The sequence below is a fragment of the Oratosquilla oratoria genome, chromosome 12, assembly GCF_046742065.1.
Source record: "Oratosquilla oratoria isolate Oo_2021 chromosome 12, ASM4674206v1, whole genome shotgun sequence".
Classification (NCBI taxonomy): Eukaryota; Metazoa; Arthropoda; class Malacostraca; order Stomatopoda; family Squillidae; genus Oratosquilla; species Oratosquilla oratoria.
The window spans coordinates 1,909,354-1,935,239 of record NC_134788.1 but is presented as its reverse complement, the minus strand read 5'-3'; the positions used below and the strand labels follow the sequence as shown (position 1 = coordinate 1,935,239).

At 36.0% G+C, this 25,886-nt stretch overlaps 1 protein-coding gene across 1 annotated transcript; it reads right to left on the bottom strand.

Moving 5' to 3' along the window:
* LOC143030895 (uncharacterized) lies at positions 1-21,063 on the bottom strand. The gene is made up of 2 exons (XM_076194135.1): positions 20,861-21,063; positions 1-1,050 (listed from the first exon to the last, which is right to left on the bottom strand). Exon 2 carries the CDS (start codon positions 874-876, stop codon positions 7-9), a length of 870 nt encoding a protein of 289 aa, XP_076050250.1. The 5' UTR covers positions 877-1,050; positions 20,861-21,063; the 3' UTR covers positions 1-6.
* Positions 21,064-25,886: the final 4,823 nt, after the last annotated feature.

Below are 25,886 nucleotides of genomic sequence, written 5' to 3'. Positions count from 1 at the left end.
CACAAGTTACACTGGAATGGCTGTGTGGGTCCTCATGTGACGTTTCAGATCACCCTTGTGTGAGAAAGCAGAACCACACAAGTCACACTGGAAAGGCTTCTCTCCTGTGTGGGTCATCATGTGATATTTGAGATTACCCTTACGTGAGAAAACAGAATCACACAAGCCACACTGGAAAGGTTTCTCTCCTGTGTGGGTCATCATGTGATGTTTGAGATTACCCTTACGTGAGAATGCAGAATCACACAAGTTACACTGGAAAGGCTTCTCTCCTGTGTGGGTCATCATGTGATCTTTGAGACTACCCTTTTTTGAGAAAGCAGAATCACACAAGTCACACTGGAAAGGTTTCTCTCCTGTGTGGGTCATCATGTGATGTTTGAGATCACCCTTTTGTGAGAAAGCAGAATCACACAATTCACACTGGAAAGGCTTCTCTCCTGTGTGGGTCATCATGTGAAGTTTGAGATTACCCTTACGTGAGAAAGCAGAATCACACAAGTCACACTGGAAAGGCTTCTCTCCTGTGTGGGTCATCATGTGATATTTGAGATTACTCTTTTGCGAGAAAGCAGAATCACACAAGCCACACTGGAAAGGCTTCTCTCCTGTGTGGGTCATCATGTGATGTTTGAGATGACCCTTATGCGAGAAAGCAGAATCACACAAGCCACACTGGAAAGGCTTCTCTCCTGTGTGGGTCATCATGTGATGTTTGAGATGACCCTTTTGCGAGAAAGCAGAATCACACAAGTCACACTGGAAAGGCTTCTCTCCTTTGTGGGTCATCATGTGATGTTTGAGACCACCCTTTTGCGAGAAAGCAGAATCACACAAGTCACACTGGAAAGGCTTCTCTCCTGTGTGGGTCATCATGTGATATATGTGGTAATATTTTGGTGAGAAAACTGCATAAGATAGGTCGCACTAGATATGTTTCTCCCCATGAGATAGCTGATGTATAGATGCTACATCGGGTTTTCTTTGTTGCATGACAAATACATGGAATCTATGGATAACTTTCCCACAGCAATGTTGATGGTTACCTTTCTGGAAAAAAAAAAAAATAATCATAATATTGATCTTAACTTTATGAGATTTGTAATAGTAGGATTGTGGGTGTTTTGTACCCAAACCATTTCATACATGCCATCCCCTATTATAAGAATATTGTACTGAAAAGCACACAGTAAAATCAATTATTAAAATCACTCATAAAAATGGGATGTGTTCACATGACATCCACACCAATTACATTGTCCTAGCCCTCGAATAGATGCCCATCTTCCCGGGCACACAACTCGCCAACAACCACCACCACTGTTAACATTGGTCATTGCTTAGTGTAAACAAACACACAGTTGCCACTGTCCAATCCGTGTAGCAGTTGCAACTGCTGACAATATTACAAACCAACAGACCCTTTCCTCCTATAAAGGGGATGGCAGAGCCTTTCGCCTAGCTGTGGGTTGAAATTCCATACTTATCTCCTATTCCTACATAGGGGGGGGGGTGTTAGGTTAGACTTAACCCTGCCCCTCAATCAACCAGTACTAAAACAAACTTTTGAGATTATCTTATCGAGTAACGGATTCACCGTTGCAACGGTCACTACAAATGAGTTGCAATCAAATTTGTGACAAATTTACGTCCATTGTTTATCTTACTCATAAATCAGAATGACGACACAATTTTCTCCAGATTCAATTACGGTGTTCACTAAGTTGTAAGTTTATACCTATAGTAATTGTATGTCTGGCATTAGAGACTATAAACACTGAACACATTTAATACGTCGCCTTCTTTCTATCTACAAATTTGGCAGTGGCGATCAAAACCAATCAAGAACTAGGCCAATTAAAGCAACCTTTAACGTAGAGGCACACTACTTGCTTTGCTGTCAAAATCTTGTGTACGTCACGTAGGGAGTGTTTTGCAGATGACTTTTTGGGCTAACAGCAAACAAAAACGAAGACAAAGCATCCTGCCAAGCTTTTACCTATGTTAACAAAGTGGGATGTTTAATGCCCACGCTTCGGTCCTAGGACCGTCTTCAGGGGCGTATTGAGATACAGTGGACAAAAAGCTTGATATATTGGCCGTGGTTGGAACTGGTAGAGGTATTCCGTGATACCGAAGCTGTCCGGGTCCCCTCCTCCTCCTCCAGTCGTTACGGGAACCGGATAACTGGTCACAACCTTACATACCCAATTACACATAATGGATCATATACATTTTTATTTACAAAGAATAAATACAATAGAATAAAATGCAGTTTATACAAGTGAAAAAGTGGACTACACATTTGCACGAAAAAGGAATTAAATGAAATCATGTTCATACACACTGTGACCTTTGTTCACTCTGTACTCTCTCACTTTATGTTGAGTCTGTCATTGTGTTCCTAGTGCCCAGGTATATTGGATTTAAGTCTATGCACCTATTTACGCTAACTTCTTTTGTCGTCCACGCTTCTACAAATATTCTCTTTTTCTTTGAGCTGTCTCTGTGTACCACTCTGGCTCCTTCCCAGTCAATGTTGTGCTGTAGCTCGTCCATGTCCAATGCGGTACACTACACCCGACTACTGAGTGGGTGCTTCCATGTCCTTGACCCTGGTGAGGTTGTGATGCAGAGTGTTGCGTGGTTTATGTGCTACCTGTATGTTCTTGTCCCGGAGTATCCTGGCCGTCACCTCTGATGCACCTTTAATGTACAGAATTGTGACCCTGTGTCCTGTGTGAGGGGATGGTGTCTCGGTACGTTGCGGCGTCCTCGTCCATTTCCATACGGTCTGACTCGGATAACCGTTGGTTTGGAAAACATCACGTCGGTGCCTTCTTTAGCACACCTTCTCAAACTCAGACCCTAACCTCCTTAACTCCTCCAAATTTCTTCATTTTCTTTAACCTTCTCTAATCCCCTGCCCATTGCCCTTGCACTTTCCTCTCGCACTACCCCATCCATTTACACATTGAACAGCCACGGCGACACAACACATCCCTGGCGAAGTCCCACTCATACATCAAACCACTTGCTCTCTCCATTTCAAATTCAAAGGATTTCAAAGGAGAAGCATGCCGACAGGAGACCTTTTGGTCCATAACTTGGTCGGATGCGAAGAAACTATAATGATGATAGATAAATTAATACAAAAAAATAATAATGACGAATAAGAATAAATAGATAAATAGGTAAAGTTGAATGATAAACAATCAGGTAAATAGTAAATAATAATAAATGGACAGATAATAAACAAATTGAGAAATAATAACAGCGTGAAAATGTTGTCACTTTTAATGTTGTCGATTCCCTTTAAAAACTTAGACATGTATCAAGTCACCTGAGTCTACGTTTTTTTTTTTTTTGGGGGGGGGATAGATTCATATGTTTTAATTGATTTTCATATATTTTATTTTTTATATTTGGAATCAGTCTCGTGGCTCGCTTTTGTACTTTTTCCAATCTGTTGGTGACCATAAGGGAACGGCATATTCCAACTGTGGTTGAAGTCATAAGACCACGCAATCAGTCCTAGAAACTTATTTGCTTTCTCAGAGGCTGAAATACATTGTTTAGATGATTTGCGATCATTCCTGATAATTAACCCGAGATACTTTTCACTATCCACTTTTGTTAACGAATTTCTAAATAACTTGTAATTGTACTTACTGTTATTTCTACCTATGTGCATAACCTTGCATTTACTTGTGTTCAATTTCATTAGCTAATTTACAGACCATTAGTTTAAGTGATCGTTTGCCATTCCATGCAGTTTTGTATCATCAACAAATTTGGAGACAATAGATTTCAGTCCGTGGTCTATAAGACTTATATATACTATGAAGAGAAGTGGCCAAAGAACGGAACCCTGAGGAACTCCACTTTGTAAGAACATTTTTGCCTCTGTGAGTTTGGTGGATTCCATCAAAAACATACAAGTCATGATGCCTAGAAATGAGAAACCAAGTATCAAGAAAGTGGCATCCCAGTTGCGTGAACAACTGTGATATCCTCTCATTGATCCTTATGGCTTTAGCACAGGTTGTACTACTCTTGCATAAAAAAAAAAAAAAATCTTGACTGCTATAAACAGCTTTCCTTGTATCCCATATATCTGTAAAAACCTCCCACAATGCCTTTCCACCTACCCTGTCAAAACCTTTCTCCAAATACTCAAAGGCCCAAAAACATCCCCTTTGCTAAAGCTTTCTCACATATCTGCCTTACCACGAAAATCTGACTTTGCCCATCATGTAAATGCTCTCTCAATGAGCAGACGCTGAGTCATCGACTTGAACCCAAGTTGCTGGTTCCTTCTGAGATTTTGATTCCTAATAACCAAAGAATAATTTTACCAAAGATGCTCCCCAAGTGAATTGAATTTGTACTTAATCGCACATTTCTTTATTAGTTAACTTTACCTATTAACTATTTATATTACTATTATTTGTATCTATTTGTTTATAGTTATATCTTTTTGCATCCGACATAGTTATGGACCAAAAAGTCTCCTATTGGCATGCTCCTCCTTTGTAATCTTTTGTAAATAGAATTGGTTACCCTCATAAACATGTAATGTATGCACATCATACCCACATCATTTACAGTGTCCCAGCCCTGTATCACTATTGGAAAAGGATCTGTTTCCCTCATCCAAATAAACAATTTCTTACTTTAGTTAGACTAATTCAAAATGTGAAAGTTCAATCTTACCTTCTTCTTGATATTTAGATGTAATTTATTGAAAAGGCGAAGACTTTTCGAGAGACTGGTTTTAACTCGGCCAAGTGTGTACTTACTCTCTTTCACCTTATTGAATTTATCCAACTGTTATTTTAAATTGTGATGTAATCCTCTTTTGTTTTTAAAAAGAGGTTTCTCTTTACAGTTGGAAGTAAATGTTCCTCCGAAATTGATTTACAGTAAACTTATATTATTTACTTTTAGTTGACACAAATTCTCAGCGTCTTAATTTTCACAGAATCAAAGAATTTTTTAAACGAAGCCAGCAACTAGCAGTAAGCAATATCTATAAATAACTCGATCATTGTTTACTTTTTCACCGACCAGAGTTTTCGGTATTTATTTAAAATATTTAAATTTTTCAATACAATACAAAATATCAGTAACAATTGATCATTAAAATGATTAATTATTCAGATTTTATCCAATAATTTAAATATACATAATTTATTACTTTAATGATATTAAACCTCCAGAGTTCAATATGACGTCACATTTTACATAATTTCTACTATACTCCAAGCAAGAGATTGCATTTGTAACAAATGCAATGCAACCTTAATTGTGTCCAAATCAATATAAATACAAATATAATAAATCAATAAGATTTTAATACCTATAATTAATCAAACATTTTATTCTCACCCTTAGATTAAGGGTGCAGTATTTAAACCACCACCTAAACACATGTATCCTCACCCCTGAACCAGGGTGTAGCATTTTACCCAACACCTAATACCCAATTTATAATCTATAATCAAATTTGATTTTCATAAATTCACGCTGCTTTAATGCAGCCTTTCTTTTTGGTTTGAGATCTCTATTATTTGCAGATGGAGCTTGAGGATTTCTTTGATTTGAGTCATTTCCAGTATCTACCTCTGAAGGTTGTGATGGATTTTGACTTCCAAGAGTGATATTTAATTCCATGGGATACAAATTCTTTATTGTATAGAAGGCAATTTCTCCATTATTTTGTTTCACTTTAACAGTCCTAACCTTGTTGTCATGCCCAATAATTATCTCTAATATTATTCCCATTAACCAAAAGGGTCTGGATTTATTTGGATGTTTAATCAAAACTACATCTCCTTTCTTTATCTTGTCAGACCATTCTTTCTGGTAAAGATTTTTTGCATGATCCCTTAAACTCAGAAGATAGTCTTCATACCACAACCTTCTAAATCCCTCAAACATCTCATTCTGCTTGCAAAGTACATTTTCAAGATTTTCCTGATTTTCATCATTAACCCAAATATCAGTTTCATCTTTGAACATCAATGAACCAATGTTGTTAAGTTTGAGGAATGAATTTGGAGTTATAAATTCAAATTCTTCTGATCTGGCTCTATAAGTGAGAGGTCTAGAATTAATGGCATTTTTTATGTTTGAAAGAGCAGTGAGAAACTCAAAACATGTTGATTTAGATCTTCCAATCGCCTTATACAGATAGTTTTTTACTGTTCTGATAAGGCGTTCCCATGCTGCCCCAACCCATGCTGAATATACTGGGATTCTTACATGTTTGATTTTGTTTTTTGAGAGTTCATCCAAAAATTCATTTGACTCGAGTTTTCTCTGATATGTCTCCCCCTTTGACAAATGATCGGGCATTATCACTGTACAAGTAAGTTGGAATAGTATACTGATTACAAAATCTTTGAAAGGCCAGAATGAAATTCTTAGTTGACATGTCAGGCAACAACTCAAAATGGACAGCCCTGATATCAAGACAAGTGAAAATCAATATAAAATATTTACTCAAAGCATTAGTATTATCTTTTCTCAAAAATAAATGACCTGTATAATCAACTTCCACATGATTGAAAGGTCTGATCAGATTCATGTGCTGCTTAGGCATACTGGTTACTTTAGGGTAATTATAGGCAAGTGCATTATACTTCTGGCAAATTTTGCAGTCCTTGATTGAAGCTTTAACAGAAGATCTACCCTTTGGGATCCAGAATCCTTGGGACCTTAGGAAATTGAAGGTAGTACTGACTCCCATGTGTTGTATCTGAGCATGACAAAATCTGGTAAAAAGTACAGTGAAATGGTGATCTTTTCCCAAAAGTACAGCATTGTGCACATTATAATCAAATTAAGTGATTTGGAAATCCTTCCTTGTGATCTCAGGATGCCCTTTTCATCAAGAAACAAGTTTAAATTCAATACTAAGGAAGGCACTCCTGAATCTTTAAAGTTACTTGACTTGAGTGTATCCACTTGTTTAAGGAAACTAATTTCTTTCGCAAAACCGACTGACTGATTTATCATGATCCAATAATCCAATGCCTTCTCATGAGAGTTTTCACCACTCTTCATACAAATCCACTTGAAGAGATACTCAGTGATTTTCATAACTTTATTATAGTTTGAAAACTTATCAATGTCAAAAATAGGTTTGATTTCAACTTCCTTTCCTTGCATGGTATTGTGAGTATTGATATTTTGATTTATCAGATTAAAACCCACACTCAACAATGGGTATTAAGGCCAGGTATTTAATTCATATTTCATCCAATCTGGTCCCTTGAGCCAAAATTCAAAATTATTGATGAATTTGTTGTAGGTTAATCCTCTAGTTAAGAGATAAGCAGGATTGTTTTCAGTTTTGACATAATCAAAACTAATGGGAATGTTATAATCCCTTTCAAGCTGTTGTAGTTTACTATCCATCTCACCTATTCTATTTTTGACAAACTTAGATTTTAGTTTAGTCTGTCTGGTTATTAACCAGTTTAGCACAACTTGTGGATCAACAGCAACATTAATATAGTTGAATCTTATATTGGAATAGGCATTCAAAATAGTGGAGATGCACTTTATAGCAATAATCACTCCAAATATCTCTAAGACTGGGACACTATGTTCTTTTTCCTTGTTAGCAGGAGCCACTTTTGCTTTAGCAAATAAGAGGGAACTTCTTTCCTTACTGGTACCATAAGCAACAAACCCAAAGCAATTTTGTGAGCTGTCACTAAAAATATTAAGTCCATACTCTTCATTCTCATTTAATGCCTGCCTATTAAAGGAGACCTGATTAGCTTTCTCAAAGTCTGGTTTGATATTATCCCACTCATTTATTATGTCCTCAGGCAATTTTTCATCCCATCCTAATTTGTGTTGCCACACCTTCCTCATCAGCAACTTTCCTTTGATACTAATGGGTAAGACTAACCCCAGTGGATCGAATAAACTTGAAGTCTCGGATAACAATTGTCTTTTAGTACTGACAGAGTGAAATTCAACAGGCGCAAGCTGCATCTCATCTATATTAGGATTAAATCTGTAACCTAGAATTTTCTCTGTCTCATTTGAGTGTTCAACCAATTTGCCATCCCTTTCTATCAGTTGTCTCAGTTCAAGTGAATTTGAATTCCAAGATCTTAAAATAAAACCACCAAGAGCCATTCTTTCATAGCAAAGCCGATAAAGGTCAGTCATTTCCTTAAAATTATTACCTGCGAATATTAAATTATCAACATAGAATTGACTGGAAAGAATATTAGTGCATTTGTCAAGAGGAAATTTACTGGCATGTTTCTTCAGTACATAATGTAGAATGAAGGGTGATGATGTAAATCTAAATACTAGAGTTCTATATCTATAAGCAGTCAATTTATCCCTTTCCCAAAGAAAACAAAAACGGTTCTTGTCAAACTCTTGGCTGAGCCTAATTAACAGGAGGGCCTGCTTGATGTCACTCAGCAAGATTATATCATTAGTTCTAAAGCAAAATAACAGTTTAAGCAAGGACTCCATTAGATCAACTCCAGTATATGCAGCCTCATTCAAAGAAGGTACATTCTTATCAGTTTTTAGTGAACAACTGAAAACTGGTCTAATCTTAGTTGAGACCTGCTCTTCCAACTTAATGACTGGCCTATGTGGAATCCAAGTGTGATTATTCACCTTTTCAACAGAAAAGTCTATTTCAATCTGCTCTATGATTCCATCCTGAAGCTGCTTATCAAAGACCTCTTCATACTTTTCATAAAGATGACTTTTTAAGAGTTTTTGAGACTCTCCCTAAAACTTTTCTGGCAACCTGAAAATTAGAAGGGACCAGTTCTATTTTTTCCGAATGCCAAGGAAGCTTAACCTGGTAATGGCCATCTTTAAACTGAATAGCTTCATTAAATCTAGTAATTTGTTCTTGATCCTCTGAACTATAAATTTCATTCTTACTAATTCCAATAGATTCCAAGCTAAAGAGATATTCTATCCCATTTTCAATATCTGAATCACTTAGAATGTTTTCTAGATTAAAATGAGATTTAATTGGATTAAGTTTCAGATTAACTGAGGTGTCATGAACTTTAGAAGACTTCTGACATTGATAGTTTTGAACTTCATTACTTGCCTTTTTTTTTTTTTTTTTTTTTACTAATTTGAGAAGCCTGTTTCCTAGTCAAGAAATGATTGACATTACCAATAGGAATTACTTTATTTCCAATTACCATGCAGCTCCCTTGCAAGCACGGGGCAAATGAACATTTTGGAAGGAATTGAAGCAAGTCTACACCTATCAATGCATCCACCTCTACCAATTCATTATCCTGATTTAATCCAAAGGCTTCATCAGCCAATTCAAAACCTTAATCTTTTATATTTTTTAGGGCTTCATTCATACCCGGTACAGCAAAACTTATGCTGAGTGAAGGGTCATTAAGAAATGGCATTTGAATTATCTTGTTCATTTTAACACCTATTAAGGTTTGCTTAAAGCTCTTAACTTCAGCTCCAATGAATGTTTTTATATTGAAGTCAATCATATTCAATGAGTCTAAATCCGTACACAGCTCTTTAGCAACTCTTGCTGACATGTAGGATCGCTGACTCCCTGTATCAATTAGACATCTGATCTTCTTACTCTGTTTACCACGAATAAATTCCAAAGTTACAGTAGGGGAAATGTAATCATTTTCAGATTTTTGTTGTGATGTTAAGGGACTGTGGGAAGTGCTTATAGGTGAACGTGTCATAAAAGTTGTTCAATTTCTTTGGTGAACTTATGTATACTTACTCTATCGGAAAGAGTATTATTGCATACTAAATTGTTTTAGTAACATGTATATATTACGTGTAGTTAATTTTTTTCTTTCTTTTTTTTATGATAGTATCTGTAATCATTGAAGTATCCACAGGCATAGGTAATCAGCCTACTATGTAGGAAATGAAAGATTAGAGTCTTGGAAACAACTTCATTGAGTTAGATTTTTTCCTACTCTCTTTTATTCTTTTTTATGATTTTTTTATTTTGAATAGTAGAAACTTCAGTGAAAATCTGCTATGATAAATTAAACAAAAAAATTAAGTTACAGTTTCCTTTGTTTTTTCCTGATCAAATTAAAGAATTACTTTCTCTTTACAAATTCGAAAGAATGAATGAAATTGGACAAAAAGAAATGTGTGGCTATTTAAATATAAAAAAAACTAACATTTCAGGAGAGGCATTTAAAGTTTAAAAGGAGCGCACCGGCATTTAAAATCCTCCGTCCGCGTACTCACTCGTGAGTCTATTTTTTTACGTTTCCGTTTACAAATTTAAACAAAACTGAACTGGCTATCGAAAATTTGACTTTATTTCAATATACAATGTTTTTTCATGCAATGGGGTTGCCAGATGTCGCCAATAATTTATCTATTTCATTTTATATATAAGAACAGAAACGGAATTGAGCTGTAATATTTGGTCGAAGTGTTACAGCCATCATAGAGAATCTTTTGAATACCTGTTGGTAGAATAAAAGATAATACGATCGCATGCATGACTGGTAGGCTAACAGATACGCGACAGGGCGACATCCTTTCTCCTTTAGCTTTGAAGAGATACTGAGATCCTTGTGGTGATTGACGATTAGTGTTGGGCAAGTTGCCAGATATCTCCATATATATTAATTATAGTAAACAAAACAGAACTGGGTATCAAAATTTTGACTTTATTTCAATATACAGAATGTTTTTTCATGCAATGGGGTTGCCAGAGGTTGCCAAAAATTTATCTATTTTATTTTATATATAAGAAAAGAAACGGAATTGAGCTGTAATATTTGACTAAAGTGTTACCACCATCATAGAGAATCTTTTGAAATGTTTACCTAAAATTCGTTGATTTTCCAGAATTTTTCGTGTTTTCGCGCCCTACAGTCCCTTAAACAAAGATGATTACTACTAATATTAGGCCCTTTAAATTCAGGACAAAGGGGTGCTATATGGCCATGAGAATTACAGTGTTTACAACCATATTTTAATTTATTTTGCTTGCCCAAACATTCATCTTCTTTATGACCAGATCCAGCACAACGTGCACAGAGACCTAACTCCTGTACTCTCTGTGTCTTATCCTTTAGAGTTGAATATTTTTCACACTGTCCCAAAGAGTGACCTGATGCACTGCACAATTTACAAATAAGGTTATTAGAGGGAACAACATATTTTGACTGGTCTTAAAATTTTGAAGAGAACTTTTATTTTCTTTGGGTGCATTTTTTTAATTTTCTTTGGCCTTATTGATTTTATCAGATTTAGGCAAAGTAGTTTTACAGGTCTTAATTAGAGTCTTAATAATGTCATTATATGACTCAAAGATTTCAGTCAAGGTAGGATAGTTGGTATTATATCTATGAACCAGTTCCCTTTTGAATGCTGAAGGCAACTTATTAAAGAGAATATGACTCAATAGTAAATTTCCAGGAGAATCTTTCACTGTAAAATCATAACCATAATTAGACTTTAATTCAAAAATGTATGCTCTTATTTCAGTGATGAATGACTTTAATGTAAAAAACTCCTTGTCATATCACTGTTGCACTTACAATCCTTCTGAAAGTTTCATCCACTATAAAGGGTACATCCAGAAATTCATCCTTCAATAATTTTTGTGCAGTATCGTAATTTTCATTTATGATAGACAAATGGCTAATGATTTTCAAAGCATAACCCCTAAGATAACTATGTAAATAACTAAGCTTCACTGCCTGGGACATACTCTCCTTATTACCTATGACATTATCAAACTGATTGAGGAAAGAAGAAAAGGCAAATTTATCCTTTTCTGTTCCATCAAAAACGCCGCATGTAAGGGAGGCGGTTTAGTATCAAAATGGTCTAGCCTATTGAGTGTTTCAACAAATCTATCAGCATCTGTAGAGCTTGCAGAGTAATTATTGGATTTATTCCCTGCCATTCTAAAATCCTGAAATTCTGATAGACTTTCATCTATTTCCATATGATAGCCTACCTACTAGTAAATGTGTCACATAGCAAAATACTGCTTAACATGCCTAACCTTGTGGAGGTGCCCATTTATGTATCCATGCTACTTCCCAACAACCACCACTTGACTGCTGTTAATGTTGGTCACTGATTACTTAGTTGGTCATATCAATACACACTCATATGAACTTCATATAGTGGACTCTGCCAACAAATGGTAAACTGGTGTTTGCTACTACCCTTTTCTATTCTTTCACTACAATGTAAACAAACACATAGTTGCCAGATCAACTCCGACATGAGCCATTGTCCAATCCGTGTACCAGTTATAACTGCTGGCAATATTACAAACCAATACCGAATGCCTGGACTCACTTGAGGAAACATATTACATATAAACATAGTCAAAAGTACATTTTATTTAGAACTGTCGGAGACACTAGAGCTCATGGAGGAGTCATCTAACCCAAATTATCAAACACAAAAGTTCTCATGACTCATTCAGATCATCAGGTGGAAATTATTGCCCTCCATCAAATGCCCGTATATAAATTAATCATAAACTATCATCCGTCACAGAAAATGATCTTGTAAATTTCACGATAACAACAAATTCAACAAAACAAGAGAAGACATCACAACTCGGCAAGGATATATTGACAGCCTTTTTATTGAAATTGAACCAACAAAGAAATTCCATCACTAGAGCTAATCAAAAGAAATTTTTTAATCTGAATGGCAGCCATATCATCCATGTCCTTTAAACGGTTACATTAATTTAACCAAGATTCTCACCCCTGATCAAGAGGAACTACTTAATTTAGGGTTCAACTGCCTTATTATGTCTAAGCTAAAAAAAAAAAAAAAAACAAGTTCCAAAAAATGAACAGAATGTTAAGTTCTTATTGATGACATAAAGAAATTAAGTAAAACGGGTGAAGTGTATAAATTTACAATAACAATTGGAAGGACTTCTGCACTAGGGCTCCTCTCTCTGGGTAAAGTATTTAATAGACCTAATCAAATATTTATCAATACAGGATCTGCAGTAAATGTTATAATCAGTAGAGTGCTTAAAAAGGATGAAACCCGAAGTGAAACTCTTGGAACCAATCCATTACTCATTGCTAGGAGTAACAGGGAGTCAGTTAAAAGCATTAGGTAAGACTGACTTGGATGTTATTTTGTATAAAAATGAGCACTTGCAGATTCTGGGGATAGTTGTAGAAGAATCTGTCTTCCTAGGAGATTTAGTGATAGGATTTGAAACAATGAGAAAAGAGGGCATGATCATATGTCTAGCTGAGTTAGGGATCTTAGCAAAATCACAGTTAATCCTATTTTTAATTCAACTAGATTTAGAGCCAGTATATGAGATAAGAGAAGCTATTGAGATTGATGGGGAAAGATAGCAATGCTAGATTGGATAGTAGCGGGTCAGAGTGGTCTATTCAAGAACAGAGAACACATGAGGAAGAAGACACACATAGTGGACACAGCTGAAATGTTCAAGAAATCCCAGAAATTAATCAGAATTCATCAACTCCAAATGAAGCTTTGCTAATTGTGGAAGGTGGCACAATAAAGTCGACATTATTGCACTCCAGAGCAATTAACAGAATACAAGTGCAGTTGAAAGGCATCACTGTAGTCTTCAAAATCTTAACCATCCCAGAATCAATTAGGATAAAAGGTTTGAAATTGGACTTTGGGATTTATAGGACACACAAGAACAAGGCAGAAATATTAGTGATTAGTACTCTGAGTAAAGACATGGTCTAAAGACAAGGTTCACAAATAGGATCTTTTCAAGTCTATCAAAAATCCATTAAGATTTTAAACAAGAGTCCTGAAGAGGTGGAATCACCACTTCCAATTCAAGAAGAAACAGATTTGGAGGAGAAATATAAAAGTAAACTAGGGCCTACTTGTCCTGAGTTAGAATCATGGTTAATCCCATTGCTAGTGAAGTACAATAAAGCAATTCCTTTGCCTGGGGACACCTTGGACAAAACAGCTGTTTTAAAACATCAGATCAAATTAAAACTGGTTTTCAACCTGTTTATATACCTGCCTACAGATTACCACATTCCAAGCTAGCCATTATAGATAACTTGATCACTGAAATGTTATCAAAGGATGTCATAGAACCCAAAGTGAATAGAACTTCCCATTGATTCTGATGCCAAATTCAGATGGTACCATGTGTCCAGTTATTGATTATATGGAATTGAATAAACAGACAACACCTGATTGACTACCATTACTGGTGATAGTAGATATATTTTGTAGTTTGGGAACTGAGAATCAGTATTTTAGCACTACTGATTTCAAATCAGCTTTCTGGCAGATAAAGATGCACAAAGATTCTTAAGATTATACAGCATTTTCTACAACAACAAGGCATTATGCATTCAAGCAAATGCCATTTTAGTTATGTAACATTCAACAACTTAAATGGAATTAATACAGTACTAGATGGGTTGTTAGGAAACACAGCCAGTGCATTTCTGGATGATATCTGAATAGTTTTTCAAACAGCAACTGAACACTTTAAGATATTAAATTAGGTATTCTCAAGACCTTTTGAATGATTTTGTGCCTTGTCTTTTTTGGCTACCTCCCTGGTAAGGGGGAAAAAAGCCTTGGCATATGTATGTACGTATTCTCAAGACTAGTTGAATCAGGGTTGAAAGTGAAACTTTGCAAGTGTCATTTATTTGGAACATAAGATAAATAGACATGGACTTACTACAGTGAACTCAAAGGTAGAGACAGTGAAAAAATCAGTTGAATCAGGTTTAAAGGGAAATTGGAAAAATTAAAGTTAAAAGGCATGGATTCAGTACAGTGAACTCAAAGGTAGAGGCAGTACAGAACTATCCAGTACCAAACAATGTTGAGAAAGAAGTTTCATTAAAGACATTGACAGATTGGAAAAAGTACAAAGGAGAGTATCAAAACTGATTCCAAATATAAAAAAGTATATCATACGAAAATCGGCTAAAACATATGAATCTGTATTCCCTAAAAACCGTAGACTCAGAGGTGACTTGATAAAGTGACAAAATTCTTACAGTGAATGAATCTGACAAGAAATAATGGTCTCAAACTGTCAGGAAATAGATTTAATTTGGAAGTGGGTAGAAACAACTTCATCAACCTTGTAGTTAATAAATGGAATAAACTTCCTACAGAGGCAGTGCAATGTAGTTCAGTTCGAAGCTTTAAGATTCGTTTAGATAAACATTTAAGCAAGACACTGTAATGATTATAATCTATTTTATATTATTTGATTATTTGTTTGTTATTATTTGTCTATTTATTATTTGCTTGATTTCCATTTATCATTATTTACTATTTACTTATTTTATTTATTATCATTTATATTATCATAATTCTTATTCTATCTTTTTTTTATCATTTATGTATATTTTTTCTGCATCCGGCCTAGTTATGGACCAAAAGGTCTCCTGTCGGCATGCTCCACCTTTGTAATCCTTTGACAGGGTATCATAGAAAGTTTATTAAGGAATATGCAGACACATCTAATCTATTAAATTCTTTGTGAAGGAGAGATTCCAAGTTCATTTGGGGTCCTGAACAACAACAAACTTTTGACAAGTTGAAAGCTCAATTTACTAGTTTTCCAGTTCTCATTTTTCCTAATTACGATAAAGAGCTCATTCTTTGCAAAATTGCAACAGATAGCTTTCACATTGAGATTTTGTAACAACGCACTACAATATGGGAAACATTAGCAGTGATATATTCATAAAAGAGTTTTAAGAGATAAGATACTGGGATATCCAATCAGAGTGTGGACTGATCATACTGCTATTCAGCAGAACTTATTCAAATATAAGAATCTTAGAGGCAGATTAGCCAATTGGTTTACTACACTTCCATGTTATGAGGTTAAGTTTGAATACATTCCAGGTAGGGAGAACATTGCAGCAGATGCACTACATAGGAATATTAGCCAACCAATGACAGGGTTGATCAATATTATCTGCAGTATTAACGAACTAGTACCATTAGATGAACTGATAATAAGGGTACAAAGAAAAAGACTTGGAAAACTGTAGCCCAGAACTTGATGAACCCTTGAGGTATTCCTCCAAAATAATCAAAGGGGTATTAGATAGAAGAATTTCATCTCAGCAATGAGAGGGAGTGAAGGATAGAGTAGAACTAGGAGTGGAGGAGGAATGGGGATGATTCAAGGAGGGAGCAACAAGGTATGCAAGTTGGTGTGTGGAACAAGGAGGATGGGATGAAATAGAAGGAAGAGCAAATGGTGGGATGAAGAAGCAAAGAAAGTTGCAGAAGAAGCAAGCATTCATAGACTGTTTACAAAATAGGATGAGAGAATCACATGAGAGGTACAAAGAAAAGAGAAAAGAAGCAAAGCATAAGATAAAGGAAGCAAAGAGGGAGATGTGAAATGGGGTAAGAGTATAACAGAAATTTTTGAAAGTAATAAAAATGTGTTTTGGAAAGAAATAAAGCAAAGAAGAAAAGGTAAAAGGTGAAGATGGAAAGATGATAATGGAAGAAACGGTGGTAAGAGGAAGATGGGCAGAGTATTCTAAGAAGTTGCTAAATGTGAAGGAGGATAAGGAAGGAAAGGTAAATGCAGTAGGAAGCTCTAAGAAAATGACAGTGATGGTGGACTGGCTGGTGAGGTTGTTTAATGTTTGTTTAAAAGAAGGTAGTGTCAGGGAACTGGTGGAGTACCTGTATAGTTCCAATTTACAAGGGAAAAAGGAACAAGTGTGAATGTTCAGTGTAGTTGGGAAGGGTTATGAGAAGGGTTTTGTTTGAGAGGAGTAGGAGAGGAAAAGAGGGAGTAATTGGTGAGGATCGGTGTGTGTTTAGGACATGTAGGGGTTGCGTGGATCAGATTTTTGTGGTAAGGCAGATATGTGAGAAAACTTTAGGAATAGGTAAGGATGTTTTTTGGGATACTTATAGATTTGGAAAAGGCTTATAACAGGGTAGACAGGAAGGCATTGTGGAAGGTATTGCAGATACATGGGATAGGAAGGAAGCTGTTGAGAGCAGTCAAGACTTTTTACGAGAGTAGTAGAGCCTGTGTTAGAATCAGAAATGGTTTGAGGTAAAGGTGGGACTTTGCCAGGGGTGTTTTATGTTGCCTTGGCTGTTTGATTTATACATGGATGGGGTGGAGTGAGAGGCAAATGCAAAGGTAATTGGCCTGGGATTGGAGATGATTAAAGAAAATGGAGAAATGTAGGAGATAAGCCAGTTGTTGTTTGCTGACAACACTGTGCTTGTGGCAGGATCAGAGGAGGGATTAAGTGAGTTAGTAATGGAGTTTGGGAAGGTGTGCAAAAGAAGGGAGTTGAAGATAAATGTGGGTAAAAGTAAGGTGATGAGATGTACAAGGGAAGAATGTGGTAGCAAATTGGAAGTATCAAGGGCGAGAGATAGTTTTAGATACTTGGGTGCAAATGTGGCAGGAAAGTGATGAGTGGAGGTGGTGGTAGAATGCAGATTGAGAAGAGCAAGTAAATGCCTTGGTGGATTAAAGTGTAATGAGAAACAGACATTTGGGAATGGATGCTATAAGGAGATTGTATGAAGGACATTGGGAAAGAGAGGAAGAGAGATCACAGAAGAAGATAGGGATGAATGGAGAATGGTCCTGTATGGATGGATGATGCTGTGATGCATGGAAAGGAGTGGGTGGAGGATGGAGGGCTGAGGGAGTATGTGTGAAGGATATTATGTAGCCCAAAGGGATTTCTCCCCATCTTCTCCTTTTCTGCATGAGGGGGCAGAGAGGGGGGGGGGTCACCAATAAAAATGAAGCAGCGTTCCTGTGTCTTGCTGACCAAGGGCAGTGGGCGAGATGCAGGAATGACCCGTCATCCATGAGGAGCTAAGATAAGAGGGAGGAAGGGGTGAATGAAAGTGGAGTACAGTATGTGGGGATGGAATGGGTGGGAGTGGACTTTATACCTTTGTTTTTTGGCTACTTCCCTTGTCTTGGGAAATAGCCATTGGTATGTATTTTATGATTATGTTAAAGCCGTACAAGAATTAAATGGATGTATAGCATGATAACAAGAATAAATCAAGTTCTTATAGCCCTTAGAATTGTGTGATTACAAATGAAGCCTCAAATCAGAGTATGACCTAAGTAATGTGAAGTCATCACAAAGTATGAAAAATGGAACAACTGTCATTCCTTTATTTTTTCATCTTTTTACAATCATTTCTTTTTCTGGTTGGAAATAATCACTCCTCTGTATGGACCCTAATGAATCCCCTAGAAAGGAAGACAATAAAGTGGCCAATAATTGCACAGGATGCAACTGGCCAGCCTCCACAGAAACATCAGAGTTGGGAGTAAAACAACTTTCAAAACTGGAATTCTTAGCAAGTACCAGTTTCAACATTCAATGGAATCCAATCAACCTGTTGCATCAAGAATCTTAATGTCATCAACTCTATTTTAACATTATATGCACAGTTTTCTTTTTTGTATGGGAAAAATAAAATAGATGTGTGCAAAATATGTCATTGTTTGTGTTTTATACATGGATTACCTATATCTTGTGGCATTCTGCCTGGATACCAGTTGGAAGATGTGGTATACCAGGAAGGGATCAGAGTGGAACGAATTGATTAGAAATGTGTGTGGAGCAAGAGATGGTGGTTGGAAAGGAGCCCCTCCAAAATGTTAGGTTAGTTATTTATCAACCCCCAAGCCGTTATTTACACTATGAATACTTGCATAGACTGCCATGGGTCTACATCAACCACTCTGGAGGCCTCTGGTCTTGCCATTGCCTGACAAGCAAGTATCACATGACTGCTGTCAATAGTTTTCCTCTAATGGCATTTAAACTTGAGTTCCTGGTGCCTAGGGAATCCATAAACTTCATCGCGTGACAGAAACATGGACCTTGTTATGAACAGAAGGATCTCCTGGCTTATTTTTTGCTTTGACACTGCATAAAAAACTTATTGTATTATCCAAAGTTATATTGCATTCAGGGATCTAAATCCTGACATTAGCAAAACACCCAACCGGCAATTTTTTTCCCAACAATTTTTCTGTTGATTTGACCAAATCGGGTGTTCCATTTCAATTGGAAATCACTAGTTTGTACTATACCCCCACCCGCATCTGAGGACTGCATTGGGAAATAAGTATTGTGATTTAGAGAAACATGCAAAGGCAGTGATTAGTGCGAGAAATGACAACATTGTTCAAATAAACAATAAATCACAGTATTCTCTTATTCTGACCATATCTAACCTACTTATTCTCTCTCTCCCTCATGAAAAATAGATTTTTCAATGGTATTTGTTTAATTTGTTTCCTGTATTCAATACAAGATCATTTTATGCAAGATCATTTTCATTCTCTTCCATATATTTTTTTTTACAGTAAATGTATAGTAATGATTCTATATAATAATAATTCTAAGTATTCACATAGATGTTTGCCAGTCTGCAACCCTTTCCTATATCATCTGCTAGCCCATGTTTAAATACAATGAATTCATTGTAACATCGGCAGCAATTTTTAAAACACCAAGACATATTAGGTTACAAAATTTAACCTCCCTGCAGACAGCCCCCTCTACAATTTTTGAAATGCTGGGTTTCTTTCAATAGAACAATACCTAATTTGATCTTATTACTAACCTACAGCATTCTTTCTAAAGTACCCAACACCTACACAGCTACAACCATAATGGTCTGCAACTTCCAGGCATCAATCTAATCATGTAGGCTCTGTCTGGCAAACGCCTACAATCATCTTTTCTTTACCTGTGTGGCTTCCTTCATTGCTTATCATTTTCGTGACACTCTTCAGCGTCTCACAAATGTCTAAACTATTTCAATTATTCTTGCAAATGTACAAAGGCACTTTTAGTTTTTTTTCTACATGGTTTATCCCTACTTAGCGAATATATTTGTCACAACAGAGCTAAGAATGCTTAAATCATAAGCTCTATCAAGGAGTAGGCTAACTAATCTGTTTTTGTTTCATAATCCAGAAATCCACCTCCTTACAATCTGACCTTTCACAAGCTGTGATTTACTAACAGTCGTTATGTGCAGGAAGTAGTGGTGAGATGATAGTGGTACTGGTGGGTTTTTTTTTTCTTTCTTTCTTTTTCATCCGGGATTGGGCATGTGTAAAATAAAAGTCTTGCTCACAGGCATAATAAGCCGATTAAGAACATCGGTTATGTTTTGAAGATATGTGGGGTTTGATTGCTAATATAGGATTTCTTAGATATTGTTCCTAGCATATATCAATATATTCAAAACTGCTGATTGAAGAACTGGGCAACAATCTGTTACGTAGAGATGTTTATGCACCTTAACTTAAACTGGAAAAACAAAGACGGCGACGTGATATCATATAATATCAAAACGGGTAAAGATTATCATTTAGCAGGGCAGGGCTCATAGTAAATAATGGAACGAAATTGTACAAATCTGACTAGGTTTAAGAAGGAAATAGACAAGACCTGATTTACAACAGTGATCAACAAATGGAATAGACTTTATTTGTTTATAACCATCATATAATGGGCGCTGAAATCATTGGGGACAATTTACCGATTCACCCAACCATAGAACTTGATATCTGGCTCATGTGTGATAAATGTTGTGATATGAACGATGGTGTACTTCATTTCCTGCGCAATTGAGTAGTTTTTAAGATATTAATTGTTAAAGTAATGCACTTAGGCCTACCTCTCCTCCCGAACGATCTGGGGGGAAATGTGGGAAATCGGGGTTTTTGGGTGGGGAGAATTTACACATGGAGTAATGACTGTTGCAGAAGACGTCTAAAAAAATAACGCATAATATCAAATAACAAACACACAGATTCTACCTTCTATGTAGGGATTACGGCGCTGAACTCAGAATCAGCCATATTTGTTATTGTTATTAACCTACGCTTCCAACGAATAGCTACATTAGCAACGAATAGCTACTTTTACCCAACTAACGTCTTCCTTAGGTTCCTCATGTCTCTCTCCTAAACATTGGGTTCTTGGGATGGGCCGTTACCCCAATAACTAGTAATTGGTACAAGATTTTAACATACATAAGCGCGAGCGTATGTTTTGCCCACGCGTTCCCACATATTTTTTTTTTCGCTACATTGGAGCGTTGTTCTGAGAGTAGCGTTCCATCATCTCCAATTTATACGCTACTTGCTACATTGGAGCACTGTTATTAGAGTAGCATTGCCTCATCTCCAATTTTTAAGCTAGCTGGACAATTTAATGGGGGAAGTGTTAATTTTGATGGAAGAAATGTTGATGAGGCATTGAATCTCAATGAAAGACCAAATAATGATATAGAGCAAGGTATATAAATAAAAAACAAAATGATAATGTAAGACATGATATTGAAACTCAAAATGTGTCAAAAAGAAATAATCACGAGTTTCTTAAAAACATGTACTTTAATGCTAGTAGCATTAGGAACAAATTCCAAGAAATACAGGCGTATGTCAAAAGCGAAAATCTCGATATGATAGGAATAACTGAGACATGGTGAAATAGTACAGCGTTCGAAGCTGAATTTGATATTGCGGAATTTAAACACTTTCATCAGGATAGAAACCACAAGAAAGGTGGGGGTGTTCTGTTGTACGTTAAAAGCAATGTTCATGCTTGTGTTTTAGAGAAAGTGAAACAGGATGCATATGATAGTTTGTGGGTTGAGTTAACCCAAACAAATGGACAAAAAATGAATATAGGTGTAATATATAGGCCAAAGACATTATCATTAGCAGACGACAAACTGTTATTTCAAGAACTGTCTAGTTTCTGCAACCGGGATTTATTGATAATGGGTGATTTCAATTTTTCTGACATTGATTGGATGACCCTTGAACATGGCCATATAGATAGTCGCTTGATTGATTTTCTTGGTGACAATTACTTAATTCAACATATAAAAGAGCCCACAAGATATGAAAACTTACTCGATCTATTGATCACTAGCCGCGAAAGCATGGTAACTGATGTAGAAGTCAGTGAATCTGTTGCAAATAGCGATCACAACTTAATTAGATTCAAACTCCTAATTTTTTTTAGAATAGATACTTGTGTTTCTAAAATACCCGATTTCAGTAAAGCTCAGTTCATAGGATTACGTCAGGAGCTTCAGCTTACAGATTGGGAGGCAAAATTAAACGAAAGACCTGTAGATCAGATGTGGGAAATATTTCAAAATACGCTCACTAAGATGATTCAAACTTACATTCCTTTTAAGGACAGACGTCCCCCAAATCAGGCTCGCCCAAAGTGGCTCGACAAAGAAACTGAAAAAAGTATTGCTAAAAAGAGACAGGCTTATAAGAAATATATGTGCTCGGGTGCATCTAATGACTATGAAAGTTATGCATCAATACAGAGAGATTTAAAAAGGACAATAAGAAAAAGAAAACGACAATACGAAATAAACATCGCTGATAAATCCAAAGAGAATCCCAAAGAATTCTATAGTTACTTTAGAGATAAAAAGGTTGTTAGGAATCACATTGGTCCACTATTATTTGCTGACGGTCAACTTGAATATTCAAATGAAGGAATGGGTAATATCTTAAACAATTATTTTAGCTCGGTATTCGTAATCGAAACACCTCAAAGTGAATTCCAAACTGAAACCTGTGAAAAGTCTAGGGTAAACTTACTACGGTAAATATAACAAAAGAAAAAATCAAAAGGTGTATAGACAAACTCAAAGTTAATAAAACACCAGGGCCTGACGGTTGGCATCCGAGAATCTTAAAGGAAATGAAAAATGAGATTTTTGTTCCATTAGAAATTATTTTCAAGAAATCCAATATATCCGGAGATGTCCCAAGAGAATGGAAGCTAGCTAACCTTACTCCCATATTCAAAAAAGGTGACAAAAAGAAACCAAATAACTATAGGCCTATAAGTTTGACTTCAATCGTAAGAAAAATAATGGAAACTATCATCAGAGATGCTATCGAACATCATTTAGAAAGTAACCGTTTGATAAATGATAGCCAGCATGGTTTCAGACGGAAACGTTCTTGCGTGACTAGCTTACTCGAATTCTACAACACAGTTATCTCGAATTATGACAAAAGAAACAATATAGATTTAATATATCTAGATTTTGCAAAAGCTTTTGATACCGTCCCACACAAAAGACTACTTACTAAATAAGCTTTGCATGGAATAAGTGGTAGCCTATTAGGTTGGACTAGTAATTGGTTGAATGGTCGAAAACAGAGAGTTGTTTTCAATGGAAAAACTTCTGGATGGAAAAGTGTGCAAGTGGAGTTCCTCAGGGTTCCGTTCTTGGGCTACTTCTATTCATAGTATATATAAATGATATAGACCATGGACTTAAATCTACTGTTTCCAAATTTGCAGATGGCAAATGATCACTCAAACCAATTAGATATTCAAGTAGATTTACATAAAGTACAGCAATGGTCTGAAAAGTGGCTAATGAAATTTAACACAAGTAAATGCAAGGTAATGCATATAGGTAAAAATAACAGTAAGTACGATTACAAATTATTTGGTAATTCGTTAACAAAAGTGGATAGTGAAAAAGATCTCGGCGTAATTATCAGTAACGACCTCAAATCATCCAAGCAGTGTATTTCAGCCTCTGAGAAAGCAAATAAGATTCTAGGACTGATTGCGCGATCTTTTGATTTCAAAAGTCCATCACTCATTAACAAGCAATATAAATCGTTAGTTCGTCCACATTTGGAATATGCTGTTTCTGTATGGTCACCGAATCTCATTAAAGACATTGACAGACTGGAAAAAGTACAACGGCGAGCCACAAAACTGATTCCAAATATCAAAAATAAATCATACGAAAATCGACTAAAACACATGAATCTGTTTTCCCTAAAAAAGCGTAGACTCAGAGGTGACTTGATACAGGTCTTTAAGATTTTAAAGGGAATTGACAACATCAAAAGTGACCAAATTTTCACATTGAATGAGAATCAGAAAAGAAACAATGGTCTCAAACTGTCCGGAAATAGATTCAATATGGAAGTAGGTAGAAACAACTTTGCCAACCGTGTAGTAAATAAATGGAATTAACTTCCTGCACATGTAGTGCAATGTAGTTCAGTTCGAAGCTTTAAGAATCATTTAGATAAATACCTAAGTAAGATGCTGTAATGATTATAATTTATCTTATATTATTTGTTTTTGTTTTGTTATCATTTGTCTGTCTGATTTTCATTTATTATTAGTTATATGTCACTTTTTTATTATTTACTATTTACCTGTTTGTTTATTATTTAACTATACCTATGCATTTATTTATGTATTCTATTTGTTATTTACATTATTATAGTTTTTATTTATTGTTTTATTATTGATATGATTTTTTTTCGCATCCGACCTAGATATGGATCAAAAGGTCTCCTGTCGGCATGCTCCGCCTTTGTAATCCTTTGTAATAGAATAACACACACATACACACGCACCCACACACATAAAAACACATGCATGCACACAAACACACACATACACAAATACATGCACACACAGACACATACATACACACACACACACACACACACACACACACACACACACACACACACACACACACACACACACACTTTCAACGAACGGACGGCTTGAAGAACGTTCTGAAGAAAAGTGCAGATTGTGGATCCCAACGCAAAGAGAAGTGCCTTTTTGTATTTACAGGGTGGGGGGAAATTGCTCGTGGGGTAGTGGGAAAGTAAGGAAAGAGGAGAAGGGGAGGGATTGCTGGGGAAATGGAAGGTAATGAGGAAGTAGAGGACTTGGCCCTAACAGACCGCCGAAAAGTAAACAAGCGACCGCAAGACCAGCTGGAAGACGACGAAATGTCTAATAAGAATGTAAAGATTAGAAGTATAGATAGGAACAATACAGTAGAAAGTGATGAGAATATTTTCAAGGGATTTAAAGAGGGTGGGGGGGACACAACCCCCCCCCCCGACTGACAAGACTAGAGGAGAAGGTTGATAAGGTGATCGAGGACTTGGAGAGTAGGTTAGGTCATATGAACACTATTTTAAAAAGGGTTGAAAGATTGGAAGAACTAGAAAAGGCGAATAAAAACTTAACTGATGAAATAGAAGACCTAAAAAGACAGTTAAGAGAAGTAAAGGTGGAGAATGAGGAATTAAAGAAGAATAGTAAAGAAAACAGAGAGACAATACCTAAAGAAACTAAAAATTGGAAGCAAACCCAAGAAGGAAATAAGGTTTCATTCACTGACATAGTCAAACAGCAATTGAAAGAACATACTGAAGACTCAGTTATTAAAGTGATGAGACAAAAGGAGAATATTGTAAGAGATTTAGCAGACAAGAAGAAATGTATAATTATATTAGGAATGGAAGAGAAACACAACACAGATAGAACCACAAGAATCAAAGAGGAAAATGAAAAAGTAAGCCAATTACTAGAATCAGTTCAGGAAGATGAACCAGAAATTATGAAACAAATCGAAGAGAAATTTAGACTCGGAAAGTATAGCACAGACAAGACCAGACCAATTAAGATTAAATTCAAGTCACAAACAACGGCAGAGAATATCTTATCCAAAACAGGGAAACTAGCAACAAGTGAACAATATAAAAAGATATGGATAAAAAGAGAAATGAATAAAGAGGAAAGAGAGGAAGAAAAGCAGAAAAGACTGGAAGCTAAGGCAAAAAACGAGAACAGAACGGAGTCAGAGAAAGAGAGATTCTATTGGAGAGTAGTGAACATGAAACTAAGGAAGTTCGACATACTAAAGAAAAACATAAGGGAAACAGAGAACACAATGGAAGTGGCAGAAAACTAAGAGTGTCTTACACAAATATAGATGGATTAATAACAGGATTGAATGAGCTG